Source organism: Centruroides vittatus, unplaced genomic scaffold, assembly GCF_030686945.1.
Source record: "Centruroides vittatus isolate TY-2023 unplaced genomic scaffold, ASM3068694v2 contig_2349, whole genome shotgun sequence".
Taxonomy (NCBI): Eukaryota; Metazoa; Arthropoda; class Arachnida; order Scorpiones; family Buthidae; genus Centruroides; species Centruroides vittatus.
Window position 1 is genome coordinate 83,514 of NW_027121469.1, and position 21,307 is coordinate 104,820.

The 21,307-nt window shown below is 30.0% G+C and overlaps 1 protein-coding gene across 2 annotated transcripts; it reads right to left on the minus strand.

The window, feature by feature from the left end:
- Nucleotides 1–6,900: 6,900 nt before the first annotated feature.
- Nucleotides 6,901–21,195, minus strand: LOC136971175 (mitochondrial coenzyme A transporter SLC25A42-like). 2 transcript variants are annotated; one of them, XM_067265648.1, is made up of 7 exons: nt 21,066–21,195; nt 9,464–9,598; nt 8,653–8,776; nt 8,382–8,571; nt 8,005–8,121; nt 7,779–7,930; nt 6,901–7,706 (listed from the first exon to the last, which is right to left on the minus strand). In XM_067265648.1, exons 2-7 carry the CDS (start codon nt 9,584–9,586, stop codon nt 7,390–7,392), a joined length of 1,023 nt encoding a protein of 340 aa, XP_067121749.1. In that variant the 5' UTR covers nt 9,587–9,598; nt 21,066–21,195; the 3' UTR covers nt 6,901–7,389. The 2 variants fall into 2 exon arrangements, with proteins under 2 accessions (XP_067121749.1, XP_067121750.1); XM_067265649.1 differs by lacking the exon at nt 21,066–21,195 and adding an exon at nt 20,834–20,973.
- Nucleotides 21,196–21,307: the final 112 nt, after the last annotated feature.

Genomic DNA, 21,307 nt, shown 5'->3' on the forward strand with positions numbered 1-21,307 from the left:
GTTCGTGGGTATACTAAAATGCAAAAGAAATACGACAATAAGTATTGAATTAAATATTTTCCTAGAAAATTAAGAAAATAGTTTAGAGGTCTGTTGCGGAGAACGCTTACTTATCAAGTAAATAGATAGGTAAGAAAAGCCACAATTTAATTTAAAACATAAAGAAAAGGTACTTACATTTTAAACAGAAAAAAATTGAAACTCAACGTTATCACTTTCGGGGACCACCACTTCACCCTTCCTCTCTTTACCGTGTTTCGACCTACTCTCTCCGCCCCTCTTCCAGCCTTTCTTTATTTCGGTTTTATGACCCTTTGTCTACATTTCTTATTCCCTTTTTATAACTGTACTCAAATGGATTGCACATGGACTGACAAAACCACAACTCAGGGAGGACGCGGAGGGTCCGATATCACTACAGTTGCGTTTGCGCGTTATGTTCACGCGTTGCGTTCGGTTACAAGTGTAACACATTAAATCAAGACATCGCAAACGATCGACCAAAATTGGGTTCGCGATCGACTTGTTGGCCACCCCTGACCTGATATATAATAATGTAAATAGTATAATCTGAAGTAACTTGATGTCATTCTGATTTTTAAACTGTGAAAAATTTCACTTTTGGTCTAGTAATTATATTCAAAAAGAGCCAACATTTATTGCATGAATTGTATGCAATTCATCTTTGACTTACAAGTTATAGCGTAGTTTTCGTATCCAATTTACAGAAACAATATATGTTCAGATTGACGATTTATTTTCCAGGCCAACGACACGTCCATTGGCAACTGCATCCACGTGAAAGTGTGGCAGTCGTGCGTCCGATTAGCAAAGACCATAAACTCTCTTTTTATCTTTGAGTTATAAAAGTGATTAAAGCAATATGCTCAGAGCCATAATTAACTATTAATTGTTGCCATATTGTAAACAAATAGGACTATATGGATAAGTAAAATATTTGTTGGTTGTTTGTAACATCCATCACATTGGCATCAAAGCTAGAAAATCAAAGATCGTCGACCAGAATCAATAGCTCGGCTAATGTGTCTATTTACATTCCAAAAACCAGTCGTTTTTAATTGTATTGGTTGCAGATTCGGCGGGGTCAGCCAGACAAGATATGGGACGGGCTGCACTCGAAAATTCTCCAAGATTTCCAACTTGGTCTTAAACCTAGGTCTCTAGAGCAGCAGGCTGACACTTTCATTTTTTTGATTTGTTTTTAAAAATCTATATGGACATATGATAGAAAGAAATGTAAGGGGCACTACATACCTTATCTATATCCAAGTTGCAAAATTTTGCAATGTGGGTATTTTTTTAAATGCTTCTGTATTGAAAAAAATCCCACATTTTGGCATTTCATCAGATGTTTTAATTTTGATAATGTCAAAAATTATTTTATTTTAAGTGATCTATAACTAAATGCTGTAAGTAAAAATATCTTTTAACGTTTTTTCTTCTACTTCTTGAACATAAACACGAAAAGTTAATATTTTAACATCAAAATTTGGATTTTTTGACACACTATTTTTCAAAGTAGACCCTAAAGTTCATTGTATTTTTTTTCCAGTAAAATATTAAAAAATACGTTATTGCTCTGGTTTGTTTCTTGAGGGTGAGATTATTAGTTCATAAGATATAAGCACATGTAAGTAGCAACGTCTCAATACTGCCGGTACCGTATCGATACTTTCCTTCAATACAGAATACTTTATACTCGTAAAGTATGGTTACATTTTTCACAACAGGTAAGGTCCAACCAGATTTTGCAACAGAATCAAACTCAGAAATCCAAATAGAATTTTACACTATTTTTAGTTACATTAAACTTATATAAAATGAATGCCCAAAAATCATGAAATTTAATATAACAATATATTTATTTTCAGAATCTATATATTGCTTAGTTCTGATTACTATTTATTTGTAAATATTTTGTTTGTTGCTCAACATTTAACTAAAGTACTGCATATTTTAAACCTCACTGACAGTTCAAGCCTATTAACAATTTATATATACTTGTTCAAACTGACATTTGTAAAATTTGAACACACAGAACTTTCGACGTAAAGCTACTGCTTTATCTCTTCGACGATTTCTTATCCACCCCTATCCCATGTATAGTAGTACCCACAAAACCCATTAGCGGGACTGTACCGTACATCTGGGGCTTCTCTTTTGTACACAAGACATCTTAAGAGCATAAACTGAAGTACTGATTGATGCACTGATTTCTGATCTGGATAAGGATTTGATTTCCCGGAGTGGGCAAAAAAATATTAATTACCGCTCTGGGACTCGCTTGGCCTTCGTTGTAACTAATATAGTAACCTATCCTCCTTTTTACGTGGTCCACTCTTATGCAAGTTTGAAATAACGTGGTTGACAAAAGAAAACTAATCCCCTTTTTATACAATAAACTGTTTTACCCTCGTGTAAAAAAACATCGATTTTGAAAATTTTTAAATTTACCTTTTCGTTAAAGTTGTGGCCTTCTTAAAAAAAAGGTAACATTTTTGTTGAAATCAAGAATTAACCTTTTTTAAGCACAGTACAGTACCCATATGTGCATCAGAGAATGCTATATGTTGGTTTTGTTTCCTATGCTACCCTGTGATTACATGCAAATAATGTTAAATATAGTAATGATAAATGACAATACAAAATACACATGGGCTTTATTATTCTAAATGTATATATTTTTTTGTTCCATTGAAATTGTGGAGCATTTTTATACATAATGCACAAACTGTGCTTTTTACACGACAAGCTTTGGAACATATGCCCATCCCCGTTTTTGTGCGGTGGATACCTTCTTGGTAGTAAAAATAACTAGAAGACAATGCAACGGCAGGAAAGATTTCCAGTATCGATACTTTGTGATATTGGGACGTCCCTACTTGCAAGTGCTGCAGCACTAGTATCTTTAATTGATAATCTGATTGATTATTGTGTGATTTCATTTTTAGAGTATTTTATTATCATATTTCTTCCAATATTGTTCAAGTGCAAATTACAATGCAGACTTTGAAATATTTACATTAAAAAAAAAAAAAAATACTATTGTCCAGTGAAAAAAGGTTAAACTTCTAAGATGTATAATTCCAAGCAATAATAATAACAAAGCTTCTGCGTGTGAAGAATGGATTTTGTTTTGTCAAACCGAGGTTGTAAGAACAATTGTCTTAGTCCTTATGATTGGGTGTAACAAGCTTCAATGGCATTGGAAATTAGTAAATTGAAATCTGGTTTGTGAACTAGTTCGTTTCTAGTCTTTTTAACATTCCACCACTGCAGTCACATGGCCATACTATGCACAGTTAAAATGTAAATGTGGCATTTGCAAACAGAATTTTCATAAAAAGTACAGTTGTTTTTGAACAGTGCTAAAACTTTATTTAAATCATCCATTCAGTACTCAATGAAGATGCAAAATTCATAATGAGTTCTGAAATGGAAAGCTTTTTTCAAATGATGCCAACAGCAATTCAACGATTTTAAGAGATTTTGCCAATTTGCATTATTTTAAAGATAGATGTCAGCGAATGCATACACTGTTTACATGCTTTACATATTTATTATTAGAAATACAGTCAAATTCCTTGGTACTTTATTAAATCATTGTATTGTTTAGTAATAAAACACAATATTTCATTCTATTTATAATTTTTTTTTGTTCTGCTGAAGAGATTTATTAAAAGTACAGTCAAACCTATTTTTGTGCGGGGGATAGGGACCGCATAAAAGAAAATGCATTAAAAAAAAATGGCGCAAAACTTCACGAGTGGCTATAAAAAATAGTTTTCGCAACACAATTAAAAAAATATTTTTTTTTATGCGGTGAATAGGGACCGCATAAAAAAGTCTCACGTAGAAAATAACTCGAAACCGTACGAAATAACTAGGAATTGCTTTTTTAACTCCTTGGGCCTTTTTCTGCAACACCTAATGGGGGAAAAAAATCCTCTAAGAATTTTAATTTTTATATTAATTAATTATTTCCACTTAAATACAAATCTAACATTATTTAACGATTATTTTTAACTTTTTAATGATTTTATTTGATAAATATAGCTGCAGGAAGTGTTATTTCACACCTGCAGTCTAAAGCTGGAGGGGAGCTAACTTACAGCATCTGTTCAAATATAACATAATATTTATGGTTTTTATGCTATTAAAATAAGAGGGAACCGAAATAAATGTATGAGAAAAAAATTTTTCTGAATGAAAAAATGAAAAAACCTGCTGATGTCATAGAAAACAACCAATAGAGTTTTTAAAAATTTTACAGGAGTCAATTATGTTCCAATTTGATTGAAATTTTCATATACCACACAAAAAAAAATCATCGCACAAAACAAATCGCACAAAATCAGGTTTGACTGTATTCCCTTCCTCATTTAACATTTGTAGAAATTAACTTTTTGGACTACAAATATGGTTAACAATGCTAGAACAGGACAACACATAGCAGTATAAGGTTTAAATGATTATTGCATATTATTTCTACAGTATCAGGTTTTGATTTTTTGCTTAGGAAGATCATTTTCAATTTATTCAAGTAAAACAAACTAAGAAATTATAATTATAAAAAGCATCCTCCTCCTAAAATAGAGTGCAATTTGCAACACTGACAGCTCTCTACACTTTAACATTATCCCTTAGAAACTCATAAGGTTCTCTATTGAACACAAATACATCCCTATAGATGACAAAACTGATTTTAACCTAGTAAGATCAGGTTCTGGCAGAATCTAGTTTTGACCAATGTACAGGTTTTCTATAATTTCTTTAAAAAAAAATCTGGATATGATAGGATCTCAGCCCAAAAATTGCCAAAAATGCATTAGAAAATAACACTAAACAAAGTTAAACTGGTTTAGCTTTTGAGTAGAATTTTGATAGAGCAAAAAAATTAACAGCGGGTTGGTATTTTAGTGCCTTAATTTTCAATGTTGTTTTAACATTGAAAATTAAGGCACTAAAATACCAACCTGCTCTCATCTGTACCGACGCAAGTAATGTTTGTGGTAAAAACTGCTATATTAAGAGAGTACATTTTGATCCAAAAAAAGTGAATTGTCAATTTACTATTATTAATTTTTCTTTTCCTACAATAAATTTTCTCTATTCATAAAATACACTAAAATCATTAAACAGATTCATTGGAGTAGAGGATATTGTTCAATTGGGAGAAGGGAGACATTAAAAAACTAAAATGTGTGTAGTTCGTATTATGTCGAATCAAGAAATTGATGCCACACTTCTTAAAAAAAATTGTTATTCAATATAAGTGGTAAAATACTTCAAAATATGACCTCAAAGCACCTGAAATATTTAACACACATGAAATACAAATAATTAAACTTTTAAAGCTCCTGGAGTAGCCCTGTGTGACCGTTTTTAAAATTATTCTGACAATAAATTGTGTAAAATAGGATGGCAATGCAATAGCAATTGAAAACTACAAATTGAAAAAAGGAAAGACAAATTATAATAGACTTTCTCAGTGATTGAAAAACTTTAGTTCTTGGCACTAATTGCTTTTGGAATATTTTAAAAAAATGGTCTTGTAAGTTTGACCACTTAGCGTACATGACCAGAGAATTAAGTACTTCAGGAGCTTTAAAAGTAACTACTGTAGATTCCACTTAATTGGGACATGTTAGGACTAATCTGTTTTGGCCCAATTAAGCAGCTGCCCCAATTGAATGAACTAATAATAAATTCTAAATTATGTAATATATAGGTAAAAAATAATTAATAAAGCATTAAAAATAGGTAGTACCTAAACCAAAATACAGAAAACTGTACTATAAATTTGCCAGGCTCGCAACGATTAGCATAATGCTAGTGTTGCCAAATACAGTATTAGTAGTGACGTACACAAAAGGTTAACTGTTCGATTCATTCCTGATCAAAAAAAATTGTTCCTTTCTCCATTTTTAGTTAGACTATGTTCTAACTAAAAAGGGAGAAAGGAAAGGGTTTGTCCAAAAGTCACCTTACAGTCTTCCTTTGAACACAGTTTCCTTGACAGGGTCAGTAGATCAGGCCACTTTGGCAGCAGCGTCCATAGAGTCCGCCAGCTCTGGATGCCGGTCTCAACAATCATATGGCTGCTGTTCGAATCTAGATGTAATTATGCACACAATACCTTCCACTGAAACTCTTTTAAGGTCTCTCGACCGAGTTGGAAGACAGCTAAATTGTCCGGGCATCTTTGTCCCTTTGCTTTTAAAGGGATTGTTCGGTCCAATCCAGAGCAGGGTCGATAGCTCGCATTTGGGTCCATCTCCCCGTGTGATACATCCCGCTAGAGTGACTCCTCTGGAAAAACTGAACCACCCAAGTGAAATACAAAATCGCCTTGTCTCTGCCAATTGTTATGTACACTAATGTTGTGTAGGCTTATTTTCGGAGGATCCCTAAAATATATCAAAACTTGCTAAATTCCTTTCCTGCTACTGTCCCAATTAAGCGATTAAATTAATACATAATTTATTAGTTTGGTTTCAGTTCTTTTGAAATTTGGCCCAATTAAATGGAATTGACTGTATTTGTATTTCAGGTTCTTATTCAATATAATTGATAAAACATTTCCTTCAAAAATATAAGAAGTGTGACATATATGGCATCAATTTCCATAAAAAAATTAAAGAAAAGAATTGAATTGGTAGAATTTCAACAATAATAATCATAAAATAATATAAAATTTAAAAACAAACTTGTGTTTATTTTTGAGAAATTGAAAACTGACCATAAAAATTATTTTCTGAAAAAAACTAATAGATTAAGCAAACGAACAAAATGTTGCAATATGTTAAATTAACATAAATAGTTCAATAATATAGTAAAAAACTTTGGTTACATCTGTAAATTAATAATAAATATGAATTTTGGATTTTCAAAAATGACTTATTTGTTTCATTTATTTTGTTAAATATAAAATGATACAAATAAAATTTATGGATTTGTAGATAAAATTACAAAAAAAATCTTTAAACATAATTTATATTCTTCTGAAACAAATCATAATTTCAGGTAAACAAAAACACATTAAAATAACATTAAAAACAAAAATATCTAACATCATTTTATGTACATGAATATTTACAAATAAAGTTTTCTGAATTTTCAGAAGAAAAAGCAAATTGACACACTACTTCATAGATTGTTCTAATTTATATAAAGAAATTTGATTTGTGCTTTAAAAAATGCACCTAGAAAGAATTTATTTTATAAATATTTTTTGTTTTTTTTTTAAATAACTTTATAAGTAGCTATTCCTCAAGCACTAAATAGCATCAGTTTATTTTTTTTTAAAAATCACTTAACTAATGATGTTTGTACTGAAGAAATTAAATTGATTGTAGCAAGATTTACTTAAAGAGAAAAGAAAGATTGTTGACGAAGAAACCTCTGTGTAAGATCAAAAGTTGTAAAGCTAATTCCTACTGCAATTGGACCTTTAACCCAATTCATGCTCAGTCCTTTATATAGTCCACCAATAAGTCCTTCTTCGCGGACTACTGATATCATGGTTCCTGAAATCGTGTAATAAGTGTTTCCTGTGAGTTGTGCAGTCTGCATCCTTCGTCTTACTATGTCTAATGGATACGACGACGATTGCCCAAGAAGACCTGCAATTGCACCGCACAACATTCTTTCCGCAGGATTAGGGGCATCTCGCTGAGTGTATTCTAGTAAAATGAATGCGTTTTAAATAGAAAATATATTTTCATAAATATACACACAGTTATAAGATGTCTTACCATTATGAAGTCTCTTTAGATTTTCATAAGTAAAAAAACAAGTACCAGCATATGGAATCACACCTAAAACAGTTGGTGAATAACCTCTGTACAAAGTCTTAGGTCCTTCTTCTCTACAAATTTTTACAAACACCTGCAATAATGTATTATATCTGCAAAATAATTTTAAAACCGTTTGATCATCATGTACTATATAAACATATTAAAACGTGAAAACAAAGTTTACTTTTCCCGATGAGTTACAGCCATTCTTGCTCTTGCCAAATCTAGTGGATAAGTACAGGTGCTGGAAATGATACCTGCTATTGATCCTGCAAGGAATGTTTTTGCTGGTTGGGTTTTCCTAATTAGGAGGAAAACATAGTTGATTTTTATGATCATCAATCAAATAATCATTGAACATAATCTGCAATAAGAATGTTATTTTAATAAAAAAAAATTATTGAAGCAGAAATGAATTTTTAAGCCTTTGTGGTTAATACAATTCCATTATCAAAACTGAAATATTTTATAACAATAATAATGTAATTTTAAAAGTATCTTATAGCCTATTTTTATTTAAATTGACTTATAATTTCATATTTAAAACCAAATGATCATCACCTCTGACTGTTAGTTTCGACCCTCAATAATCTTTTCATTTGTTCATGTGCTGAATATTGAATGGCTGCATAAGGGATAATTCTTGCCATTGTAGCAGAATTTCCTCGCCAAAGACTGAAAAGTCCTGCACTTCTATAACTATGCAACAAAAACCTAAAAACTTCTCTGAATGAAAACTGTTTATTTTGAACTGGAAAAAAAAAAAAAAAAAAGTAGAAATTATTCAACTATTTTGTATATATTAAATTGACTATACAAAAAGTTATCTTACTCTGAAAATTAATTTTTGCACGATCCAGAGGTGCAATTACTGTTTTTGCCACTGCTCCAGCAGCGGCACCAGCTAACAATGATGTGATAATTTTCTTTTGATTGGTGCTGATTGGTGATTGGTGCTACATATATGAATTAATTTGAACAATATTAACATTTTATTCAACTATGAATAAAATTTTATTTCATGAAATTACAAGATGTAAAAATTTAACATTATATTATGTATGCCAGGGGTGGCCAACTTTTGTGTACATAAGATCTACTTTTTATCTTAAAAATGTGTCGCGATCGACTTGCTGTCATAGGCATAGTCTAAGCGGGGAGGGGGAGGTGTGAAATACATACTATGTTTGTAAAATAGGGCTGGCGGAAATACAGTATTAAAATGTAAAAACACGTAAACAGATAATAAAAATATCTTCTTTACTCGTCATGTTCAATCACCAGGAAGAAAGGTCGTCTCTGCTGTGGAGAATAGTTTGTTCCTGGTGATTGAACATGGCGAGTAAAGAAGATATTTTTATTATCTGTTTACGTGTTTTTACGTTTTAATACATACTATGTTTATACAATGTGTTTCAGTATGAGGTGCACTGCTTATGAGTCGAGTCATAACTGCATGCATACTGTTGCGTTCGGTTACAAATTTAATACATTAAGTCAAGACATCACGAGCGATTGACTTGTTGGCCACCCCTGATGTATGCAGACATTATTAAAGAAATCTTAAACTTTTTTAATATAATAATGATTTTTTTAATATAAAAGTTTCAAGAAATTAAAAATTACATATTACTACTATCTACCTTTCTTGAATTATGTCGATCTTCATATTTTTGATCAAGTTTATCTTCTTTATGTTTAAGTTCAACTTCTAGTAATATTTGGCTTGAATTTCTATGAATAACTGACGTATTTTCCACAATCATTTCGATTCATTTCTATTATAAATAAATTATTATTAGTACATTTTATCATCATTGTAAACTTTGTCAAATATTATAATTAATTAATAAGTAATTAAAACAAATTCAATTTTCTTTGATTCTTATTCTTAAGCCAAAAAGAAAATTTTAATATGTTGAAAAAATTAACTTTTTGATGATTTGATTAATTTATCAAGAAAAATACAAATCAGTACATAGTAGGGATTAACCTGCTGCTAGTCAAATTGCCAAAAGTTAATATTTTAAATTTGGTGAGAAATTCCTTGGATCACGTCACCAAAAGATAATCTACTTCTTAAGAACTATGCATTTCAGTATTCTAACTTCCTAATACTCTTATTTTTCCATTGACAAACATTTGACAACACAAATAATTTCCCACACTTATATGTCTGCATTGAACATTGATTAATAAGCTGATTAAAGACTCATCAGCAGTGGTAGGGACAGCACAAGCCAGTGTAGCAGGCTATAAATGCCAGCATTTCCCATCCGAGAAATAACTAGAATTTTGGAATTTTTTTCACTTAAATTAACCAAAAAGATGCTTCCTGCAAAAACTGATGTTAGGATATAATCTGGAAGCAAAGTAATTCAGGTACATATACTTGCAATTATACTAATAATCCAATAATAATTGTATGCAGCTTGTGAAACTTTGATTTCTGAAATTCTGGTTTTTTTTAAAACCAGAATTTCATTGATTTCCAAATTTTCAAGTCTATGTAAAGTAAAAAACTAAATTACAGATTTTATTATTGAAATTAATTTTATCTCCCAAATCATTAGTTGCATAAACAGGAAAAAGAACATACCATTGATTGAGTATTCCTAATCTGAAATGCTTGATACCAAAAGTGTCTTGGATTTTAGAATGATATGATATTGGAATTATCAGTGTCAGATCTTTTTGACATTTTAAATAATATAGAAAAAACCCCAACAAAAAATAAACAGTCACACAATGTTTGACAGTTTAGTAAATCACAACAGTGCACTCAACTGCAACATTATTCTTAGCACCGCAAGTCACAGTCCTATCTCAAAGAGTTCCCTAGTATAAAAGGATATATTTCAGAATTCAAGATTGGAGAAACTCAACTTGTTATTAAGATATTAAATTATAATATGTAAAATATAAACCAAATTCTCCAGCTAATTAAAATATTTTGCAGATTGGAAATTTTTAAAATAATTCTTATTAACCTTTGCATCACTAAAGGAGGATACTTTGTGCCCACTATGTCTTTTTTTTGTATTTATTCTACCATTCATTTGGTTAGTATTCTGAAAAATATAATTGTTAACTATATTGAGCTTAAGCATATACTTTATGACAGTGTAATTTGAATGTCAGTTTCTCACAAACTTTTTTCTTCTTGTGATGAGCACAAAATACTCCTTGGATATAATGTTTCAACATATTGCTCTTAGCTGGCAGTATTGTAAGTGGATGTTTCTTGCTTTCTCTGAACTGTATTGTAATTCATTTACCAAATATTGTTACTTCTTTAAATAGTGTTTTTTCTTGATGGCCACAAAATGATTGTCAGCAGCAGTTTGTGCTACAAAAAATATCTTGGATAGTGTAATAGTTAATCTGATGATGATTTTCTATGTAGTTGATCTATATATAAGTATAGTTTTAGAACTAGACTTGTGAAAAGGGAAAATCATATTTTTATTATATTACTAAATATCAAAAAACTGAGTTATATGGTTTGAATTTATACTTATATGGCTTTTGTTTATATGTAAGTATAAAAATAAACTAATTTAAATAGTTAAAAAAAATGAATATTTGTAGCAGGAAGGTGCAACTGTTAATGTCATGCCAAAACAAATGAACAATTATTTTGTATTTTAATTTCATATGAATTCACAGTATTAATTTTTAATGATATTCCAAGAAAATTTAGTTTATCATAGCTTTCTTTCCAAAAAACTAAAATAAGATGTTTTAAATGAAATTAGAAATTGGCTAGAAATTATTACTAAAAAATCATTTTCAATGTACAATATTAATATAACAGATATAGCTCTAAACTCAAACAAAATGTATTTTTAAAATTTAGAAAAAACAAAAAAGATTTCAATTTTATATATTGTATAATCATATATCATTTTCTGATATAATTAATAATTATATTAATTAAACTTTCATTGCATTACTTCTCATGTTACATTGCACTTTTTTCTAATAAATGCATCATATTATTACTTGTACTGATGTTGCAAAACAGATCAACTTACAAAACTATAATAAGTGATTTGGCTTTTTCTTTTTTAATTTCTGAAATCTTTTAGTATGTGCAAATCAACTGACAATATGAATTATTTGAGTACTTGACTAAACATTCTACACAAATAATGAAAAACCTTCCAAATTCCTGTAAAATATAAACTAAAAAAAACTCTCTCTCTGGACAATAATGGATTTGGTTGCCCAAAAGTATCAATACTTTACAAAATTTTAGATATTTCAATTGAAACTTGAAAAAACTGATAAGTCCAATAAAATAATTTTTGAAATATTCTATCAGATGTTTCCAGTAACATTTTGTATTATTTTTGAAAAAAAAACCAGCCTTGTGAGAAAAGTGTTTGATTTTTGGATTTTAATTACAGATTACAGTAAAGCAACATCAAGCATTTTACAGCAAAACTTTACTAAGTCAGATTGCATAATTCAAAGCTGTCTACAGGTCCTGGCACAAAAAGGTTATAGGGTTTTCCATGTAATAGTCTTATCAAGTCAAAATTATCAGTACTTTTAACTCAAACCTATTTCCCATGTACCCTCCATTCTTTGATAGGTATATAATCTTCACTTACTCTTATATTCATGTGAATACAGATGTTTAAGGTAAACATTGACTCCATGCTGTACACATTGTTATGCTATTATAACCTTACATCAACATCTTTTTACTAATACACTAAATTTATGTTCTGGAATTCTGATTGGGACAAAACACATTTTGTACACAGTTTATGATGCTTGAGTGTGCTGTCAAGCATCCTGCATTCTGAGTGCCTTGACAGCACACTCAAAAGCACCATAAACTGTCTACAATTTTGTAATCCCTCTGTGAACAGATTTGTGAGAAACAGCTTGATAACAGGAAAATTTACAGGCACAGAAATTTGAGAAAATCAAGTATTAACCTCATTAACTCAAAACTAACTTAAAGCTGGAATTTTTTTTACCCTTTAAACTTTGAAGTTTTAATATATATAAAAACAGTAAATGCAATAGAAATTATTTAACTGAATACTAAAAGTAACATTCATTATTTTCCATTACTATACATGTTATATTGCAAACAGAATTCAAATAAATAAATAAATAAACTAGCAGATAAGCCTGGTGTTGCCAGGGCAAAAAATAAAAACAAACATTAAGATTATTTTGTACTTTAACCTTTCTTTAAATTGTGTACAGTAGAGGAATAAAGAATTTTTAAAATGTGTTAGATTTGGCACTTGGTGTGATAAATCCTTACATAAGATAACCTTTGTAGTTAAATAAATCAAATACTATAATATAGCAAACATTAAAACAAAAACCATATAAATAGTTTGGTTATTTCAGCCTACCATTTTCACATTTGTTGCAATACTCGGAAGGTACAAAATGGCACAAATTCAATGGTATGACTTATTTAAATAAATAAATAAATCTTGTAAAAATGCTAGAATAATTGCTTTTATGTAATAAATTTTTTAATATTTTGGTAACAGAGTGTATAATTGTGGGAACTGTGTTCTTGTAAATATTGTGTTTATGGAAAAATTACTGGGTGCAATTTGAAAAAACTGTAGATCTATAAATTTCCACTGTCATCACCTAACTATCTGTCATTCCTTAATCTTGAGAAAGGAGTTAGACAGATGAAAGTTGAGACCATGGAAATAGCAAGAGAAAGAGAAGACCAGATTAACTATATACAAACTTCTGATTTGTACCATAAGTCATGTTATTTCAATCCAAAAAATTTTCCCCAAATGGAGTTAGACACATAACTGGCATGACTCTATTGCTAACAGGAAAAGTATGATGTAAAGGGGAAAACACTACTATGCTCCTTGCAGGCAAGTGCTATGTGCTACCTGTCACAGTGTCTATTTCGTGCTATATCATTGCTGCAGTAATTCAGTAAATAAAATGTACATTTTTTAAAAATGTATAATTCTTACCAAAAAAAGGATATGTTAGTGACATCTATTGGCAAAAAAGTTAACAAAACAATTAACTATGTGGACCGTTTATTTTGAAAGTGGTGTAAGTCCATTTTTGGAAAAAATTGAGAAATCACATAATATACATATAATTTAGTGTGAACTTTTTATTTATAAACAATTCACACTTATTATTATAAAATAACCATAAGCTTTGATCAATTAAAAATTCATCGGTAAATGACATTGCATAACCATTGATTATGAAAGTAGACTGCAGAAAATGGACTTACACTAAGCACTTGGGCTTTCCATAAATTACATGTGCATTTTTCATGAAACTTTTACTTCCTTCTCTTGTCCCAGTTTTTGTAACTTCTCCTCTTTTGATGTCCAACATAATGCAACCCCCATTAAAACCTTCATCACTTTATGAATGATAGATACCATAAGTAGAAATGAAACATACAAGAAACTTCGAAATATATATAATAAAATGCTTAAACTGTATAAAATTTTATGAAATAAATGGATGTTCACTAATGCTCAACCATTCTTGTCTGACTTGTCTTAAGGAAAGGGATTAACCCCCTCCCTTCCAGTGAACATCATTTACGGACAGCCTCTTATAACTGAGAAGGAAAACTATGAATTTTACCCATAAATGTACAATTTGATAGAATAGAAAAAACATCCATGTAATGAACCTAAATGAAAAGTAGTGTCTAATGGTAGCTCATGATAATGATAAACTTATCATAAAACAGTTTAACAATAAGTAAATATTTTTAATGTTCAGAATAAACAACACAGTTTTATTTCTTGTTATTATATATAAACAAAATCAGAATAAAACACAATGTGTTTCAAGTGAAATTGAGTTTTACATAATAGAAATTTAATGAGTTTTACAGTTCAATAATTTTGAAAGTGGTGTAAGTCCATTAATGGCCCAGAAAAATATATTAGTTTAGTTAAATTCACATAGAAGTCTTTATGCAATTAACTTACATATTTCTAAAGTCATAGAAATACTGTCAAACTTAGTACACTTTATTTATATTTTTGAATCAACTAAAATGCAAACGTTTAAATATCTCGAAAGAAGAAAAAATGGACATTTTCAAAATAAACGTCCATGTGTAACTCAGAAAATCAAATATAAATAAAAATTAATTGATTTATAGAAATGCAACTGATATTTTGGAGTTGGATGTATGACATTATTTAAATTAGAAGTATTTGAACAGAACTACTGAGTTTCATAGCAATTGGTCGAATGGCCTAGGACTGTATAAATAACAAACAAACATTCTCATTTATATATACAGGGTGTCCCATAAATCTGTGAATAGTTTAAAAATTCATAAAATTTGAAAGAATTAGCATATTTGAATACACTTTGTGTAAAAGTTATTCTCACAAAGGGGGATTTTTTGGGTAGAGAAAAAGAAAATAGTTCAAATTTTTGTTGATAGAGGGCACTGAATGCAAGGGGGGAAATCACTGGAATTGTGCAAATCTGAGTCTTATAAAATGCAGGGTGTACAATTAACAGCTCATTTCTGAATTTTCCTGTTACTGGTTCTGACATACGGTTTTCATTATGATGTTGTTGGATAAAGCACTATTAATGAAGTTGTTTCAGCCATGAATTGCTGGCTGAAATTTTACTTAACTTATTGGTTTCTCTAGTATGACATTTCGAAGAAACGGGAAGTTTGTGTAATCACCCACGCAGCGGTGGACCACATTTATCAAAGGTCCGTACCTCCAATGTGGCTTTCCAAGTGGAAACCTATCCGACAGGAGTGATTGGGCCTGAAACTTTCTTCATTCTCTTCTGTGTCCTAAACTTTCGTAAAATTTCAGCCGGCAATTCATGGCTGAAACAACTTCACCAATGGTGCTTTATCCACCATCAACATCATAATGAAAACCGTATGTCAGCGCCAGTAACAGGAAAATTCAGAAATGAGCTGTTAATCGTACACCCTGCAATTTATAAGACTCAGATTTGCACAATTCTGGTGATTTTTCTTGCGTTCAGCACCCTTTATCGACAAAAATTTGAACTATTTTCTTTTTCTCTACCCAAAAAAATTCCCCTTTGTGAGAATAACTTTTACGCAAATCGTATTCAAATATGCCAATTCTTTCAACTTTTATGAATTTTTAAACTATTTACAGATTTATGGGACACCCTGTATATATAAATACTATGGAAAAAATAGTATAAAGTTTTTCCAACAAAAATATTTTATTTTGAACTACTAATTAGCTTAAATTGTTTACTATTAAAATTCACATGTGAATTCTTTGTGAAGAAAAATAAATTGTGTACTTTTGTAAATTCAAAAACAAAAATGTTTAATTATCAAATTCAAAATATATTTTAAATAATTTTCCTTGAATCTCCATTCAAAAAAATTAAGCTAAAACCAAATATAGTATTCCAATTCCATGTCTAACAGGATGACAAGAAAGTTGAACTATGAAATATTCACCCATTTGCTTGAAATTTCCATGTTTTTGATTGCAAATGATGAAAATATAAAAATAAGCTTTGTAACTAATTGAATTAAATTCTTTTAACATTGATCTTTAAAATATATGTTGACATTACAAAACAAAATTTATCTTCATGAACAGAATACTTTTGTCTCAATTACATTTAAGATATCTTCAATTATTTACAATCTTCAAAAGAATTAGAATATCAAATTTATTTTGAATAGATACAAATCTTTAATATCCAAATTATTTACAAAATACAGCTTGAACCTCACACCAAATATCACATAAAAAGAATAAAAACACACAGAGTACAGCATTTAAAGTTCATCACTTTATGAATGATAGATACCATAAGTAGAAATGAAACATACAAGAAACTTTGAAATATATATAATAAAATGCTTAAACTGTATAAATTTTAATGAAATAAATGGATGTCCACTAATGCTCAACCGTTCTTGTCTGACTTGTCTTAAGGAAAGGGATTAACCCTTTTCTTAAGCTTTCAATGAATTTATGTTCATCATCTTCAGGCAAACGAAATTTGAAAATAGAACATAAAATTCTAATGCAAATGGAACAATTATTATTTAAATTGAAATTAAAAGTTATGAGCATGCTCAAAATTCAATTACTCCAGATATTGAAATGTCATGCAGTGCATGCATGGATATATACCCATGTCAAAGGTGTGATGGCAGAAACTGTTTATATAGGGCAACCCACATGCTGGGCATGTCAAGTGTAGGAATGTCGCATGGCTCCCAGATTGTTGTAAAGAAAGATTCCCATATGAAAACAAGTTTCTGGTCACTGCAGTATCTGAGTAGTGTTGTTTGGGCCCATAAGGGGTTGTAGTTTTGTTTACCTTTGTGAGCACCTTTTTTGTGAGCTCTGTGATACACTTTCCTTTCACATCATCCTGGTGCTCAGCTAGGCAGCTAGCAAGCATTCGTATTGTGGTCTCAATGTACAGTACTTCATGTTCACTCCCATTATGGGATTCTCCAACAGTACAGCATAGATTCCCAATTTTTTAAAGTGAATAATTTATCCCAATCATTGCAGATGAGTCTGCACAAATTTGGAAGCAGAAATAGGGGTAGGAGAAAGTTATATTGCCTGAATATACAGCAAATGTGTATGGAAAGGGGTCCAAGGTATGGTAATGGCTGTTGAATTATTGACACCTCCCTCTTGTTATGCAGTGTTTTGCTTGGAAATAGAGATTCCCTGACCATATTAAACACATGTGTGAACTTAGCACATGAAAAACCAGCTGTGCATACTGCCAAACTGATGATGCGTGACTCAATGTTTAGGGGTTGTCCATAAATGACATCCACACTGGAGGGAAGGGAGGAAGTTAAACTTTAATGAAATAAAATGGACATCCATTGAATTTTATACTTTATGTATTTTATTATTCATAAACTGATAGAGGTTTGAGGGGGGTTGAGTTTTGTTGGACATCCGAAGAGGGGAGGGGTTTGTGGAAACTTGGACGAACTGGGACATTGGAGGAGGAGAAATAAAAATTTCGAAATGCAGACGTAATTTATGGATGGTCTCTTTCAAGTGCTTGCATTGACAGTAATAAGAACTCTCTTCTAGTGAGAGCAGTAATAGTGGTATCAACATATTACAAAGGTTGGAAAGCAACTGCAGGGATGATATGAGGCACCTTATTAAATTTATGGAAAACCAATAGTAGTAGTCCTTCAGGGGATCTATATATGCACAAATCCAAGAATGTTATTGCCACATCAACTTCTTTTTACCAAGTGAAGTCAATAGAGGGATCTACACTGAAAATTTATTGTTCTAACATGAGAAATGTCTTGCCTGTCCTCCCATGCTTTGAGAATATGAACATAATGCAAGTACAACAGTGGGTAGTGACAATGAACATAAGTTCATTGAAAGTGTTAGTGAAAATAAAAAACTATTAATGCTGCACTCAGTGTGTTTTTACTTTTTGTATTTTGTAAATAAAAAGATTCAAATAAAATTTAAATTTTAAAGTAATTTTATTTCATTTATGTACTTTGTAAATTGTGTGTTTGATATTTCTAACAGACTCAGATCTTATGTTCAACATTCTAGTTTTTTAAACATTTTAATTTTGTAAATGATTGAGAATGCTTTGAATATAAATGGGGTGAAAGTATATTTTATTAAATAAATTCAGTTATCATTGATATGTACATGCTTTAAACAAGCTTTAAAAGAATCTAATTCAATTAGCTAAAAAACTTAAATTTTTAACGTAATTAAGCTAAAAAACTTGTTTATACACAATCTCCAATGGCTATCAACAACAGACAAGTGCTCATCATTATTGAACCTCAAGGGATCCAGGTTTGAATTCAATTTAAACCATCATTATTGGATAAATTTCAAAACAGAACACTGGTTGGTTTAAATTACAAATTAATTAAAACAAAAGAATAGGTTATACTCATAAGGGCTGGCATTCATTGAGGGAGGTGAGTTTCATGTCATACTTGCAAATGTTCAAAACAACCTTACGATGTTTTGGCCAGCCTAACAATAATGTAATTGTCTGAATTTCCATTATTGCAGTTTCTATTTTTACATTATGGTTACACTGGCCAAACTGTAAGTTTGTTTGAAGATTTGCTAGAATGACGTGAAAATTGCCTTCCTCAATGAATGCCAGTTCCTTTAGAGAGGAGTATACCCCCTTTTTCTCCCTGCACTATCATAATTTTTAAAGTATTTCCAAGTGATGTTTCATTTTTTATCCTTTTCATTTACACTTGCTGTCCCCATTACAGACTGAGGTCACAAACGTAATAGAAAAAAACTCCAAAAACTTTCTATTTCCAGATATTGATACATGAACTCATGAAATAGACATTTGATCCAATTTCTCACTACTCAAATCAGGCCAACAGTCATAATGTGCATCAATCAATCAATCAATCAATCAATATTCCTAATCATTAAAGTTTAACGAACATATCAAATACTTATTTTGATAATAGATTCAAAATTCATAAAATTTGTGAACAGAGATATAAACTGATAAAATAAAATAAGTTAACAACAAAGCAACCAATTGTTTATAATAGATGTCTCTTTCTTATCAAATACAAAAAATAAGTCAGATAATTTTTGCAAGATATATGAGATTAGACAAATATTTATCTGATATAAAACTTTCTATTTACATCAGGAAACCTTAAAAAAAGAGAATTAATCATTATCTAAAATTATATACAAGTTCAGAATAGTTATCAATTTCTTAAACTAAAAAGAGTAAAAAATTAATATGATATTATTTTTTCTTAATACATGTCTTTTTCCTAGTAGAAATAATCTACTCTTTTCACATAAATAAAAAATAATAATGTATTTATAACACATCACTCTTAAAAAATTATATATATATACTGTATATATATAAAATTGTCCAACATTATGGAAAAATAAATAACCAAATGGTGTACTAAACAATTTCCTAGTTTGCCTTTTAAGGAAGAGAAGCTTTTCTACAAAACAAACAAATTAACCTTTTTGCATTAAAAAGTGTAGTAGTTACTTATTTTTTTGAAATTAACAAAACAGTGATTTTAAAAAAGAATTTTAAAATAATTTCTTTTCAAAAAATAAACCAACATTAATTACAATTCATTATATTAATATCAGTGGTGCATTTTCCTATGGGACCCCCATCCTTGAACAAATCTTTTATAAGTAAATTTTTCCCTAAAAAATTTTCCGGAAGAAAAATGCCCGAAGTCGACACTGTACACGGGGCCCTCTAATTCGATTTTTGGCTGGGCCTGGTAAAGACATAACACCCCACTGACCAATATTAAAATTCAAAGAGTGGGGAAATTCAAAGTCAGAACTTCATAATTTTTACAGATACAACCATTTTTTACAAAAAATAAACAGACATTAATTATGATTCATTATATCAATATTGGTGGCGCATTATCCTACGGGGAAAAAGGAATAATTAGTTCAAGGCCCCACCAACAGGGAGCTCTGAACCAATCTTTTATAGTAAATTTTTCCCTAAAAAATTTTCTCGAAGAAAAACGTCCAAAGTCGACGCCACACGCTGAGCCCTCCAATTCAATTTTTGCCTATGCTTGGCAAAGCCATAACACGCCACCAAGCAATATTAAAATTCAAAGAGTGGGGTAGTGTAATTAAGAAGTCAGAACTTTATAATTTTTACATACATCTATTTTTTTCAAAATAGATGGAATTAAAAGGAAGATAATAACCAGAGAACACTTCAAAAACATTAAATAATCTGACTTCTTAATTACACAGCATTTTCATCTGAAAAAATAAAAATAAAAATTATATAGATTAATAAATAGCATTAATATTTAATGAGATGTAATTAAATTATTCACCAGAAATATACTCAATAAATAATAAATTTGAATGCAATAGAACAGAAATTGTATTTTAAAATATTACCATTAAATTTATAATACAGAAAGAGAGATAATAAATTATAAACAAAGTTAAAAACCTGCATACTTATTCTAATTGCTTAATAAAAGTAGAATTAAGGGGAGAAATGTGAGCAAACATCGACATCGAAAGACGAATATGGATGGACGATCGTCGTCTGTTTATATTTATAGCAACAGACGATAGTTGTGTAACTCAAAACCATTTGCCGAAAGGCATTTTATATACGAAGGAAGATATTGTTAATATAAAAATAAACTATAATAAATAATGATTAATAATAATATACTCTTTATACCTAAATAATTACATCTTGAACGAGTTTGCGCCTTGAACGTACCGCATTCGATGTCGTCTGCGTTTGTTTAGTCGATCGCACGTGACATTCAGGACACGCACGTACACCACGGCAGGTGGATGGATTTTAAAATTTTATTAATAATTTTACGTAACTGATTAACTGGTATTATTTCGAGTTTGGTTTTTTAATGTAATATTAATCACGATTTTGTAAGGAATTTTTTAATTATGTATTATGTA

Bases quoted from the DNA above. Each gene is read 5' to 3' on its own strand.
- LOC136971175 (XM_067265648.1), bottom strand. From the start codon at position 9,586: ATGATTGTGGAAAATACGTCAGTTATTCATAGAAATTCAAGCCAAATA. The intron at 7,931-8,004 runs GTAAACTTTGTT...ATTATTTTGCAG, and splicing joins GCTGTAACTCATCGGGAAAA to ATATAATACATTATTGCAGG. The intron at 7,707-7,778 runs GTAAGACATCTT...TCATTTTACTAG, and splicing joins TCTAAAGAGACTTCATAATG to AATACACTCAGCGAGATGCC.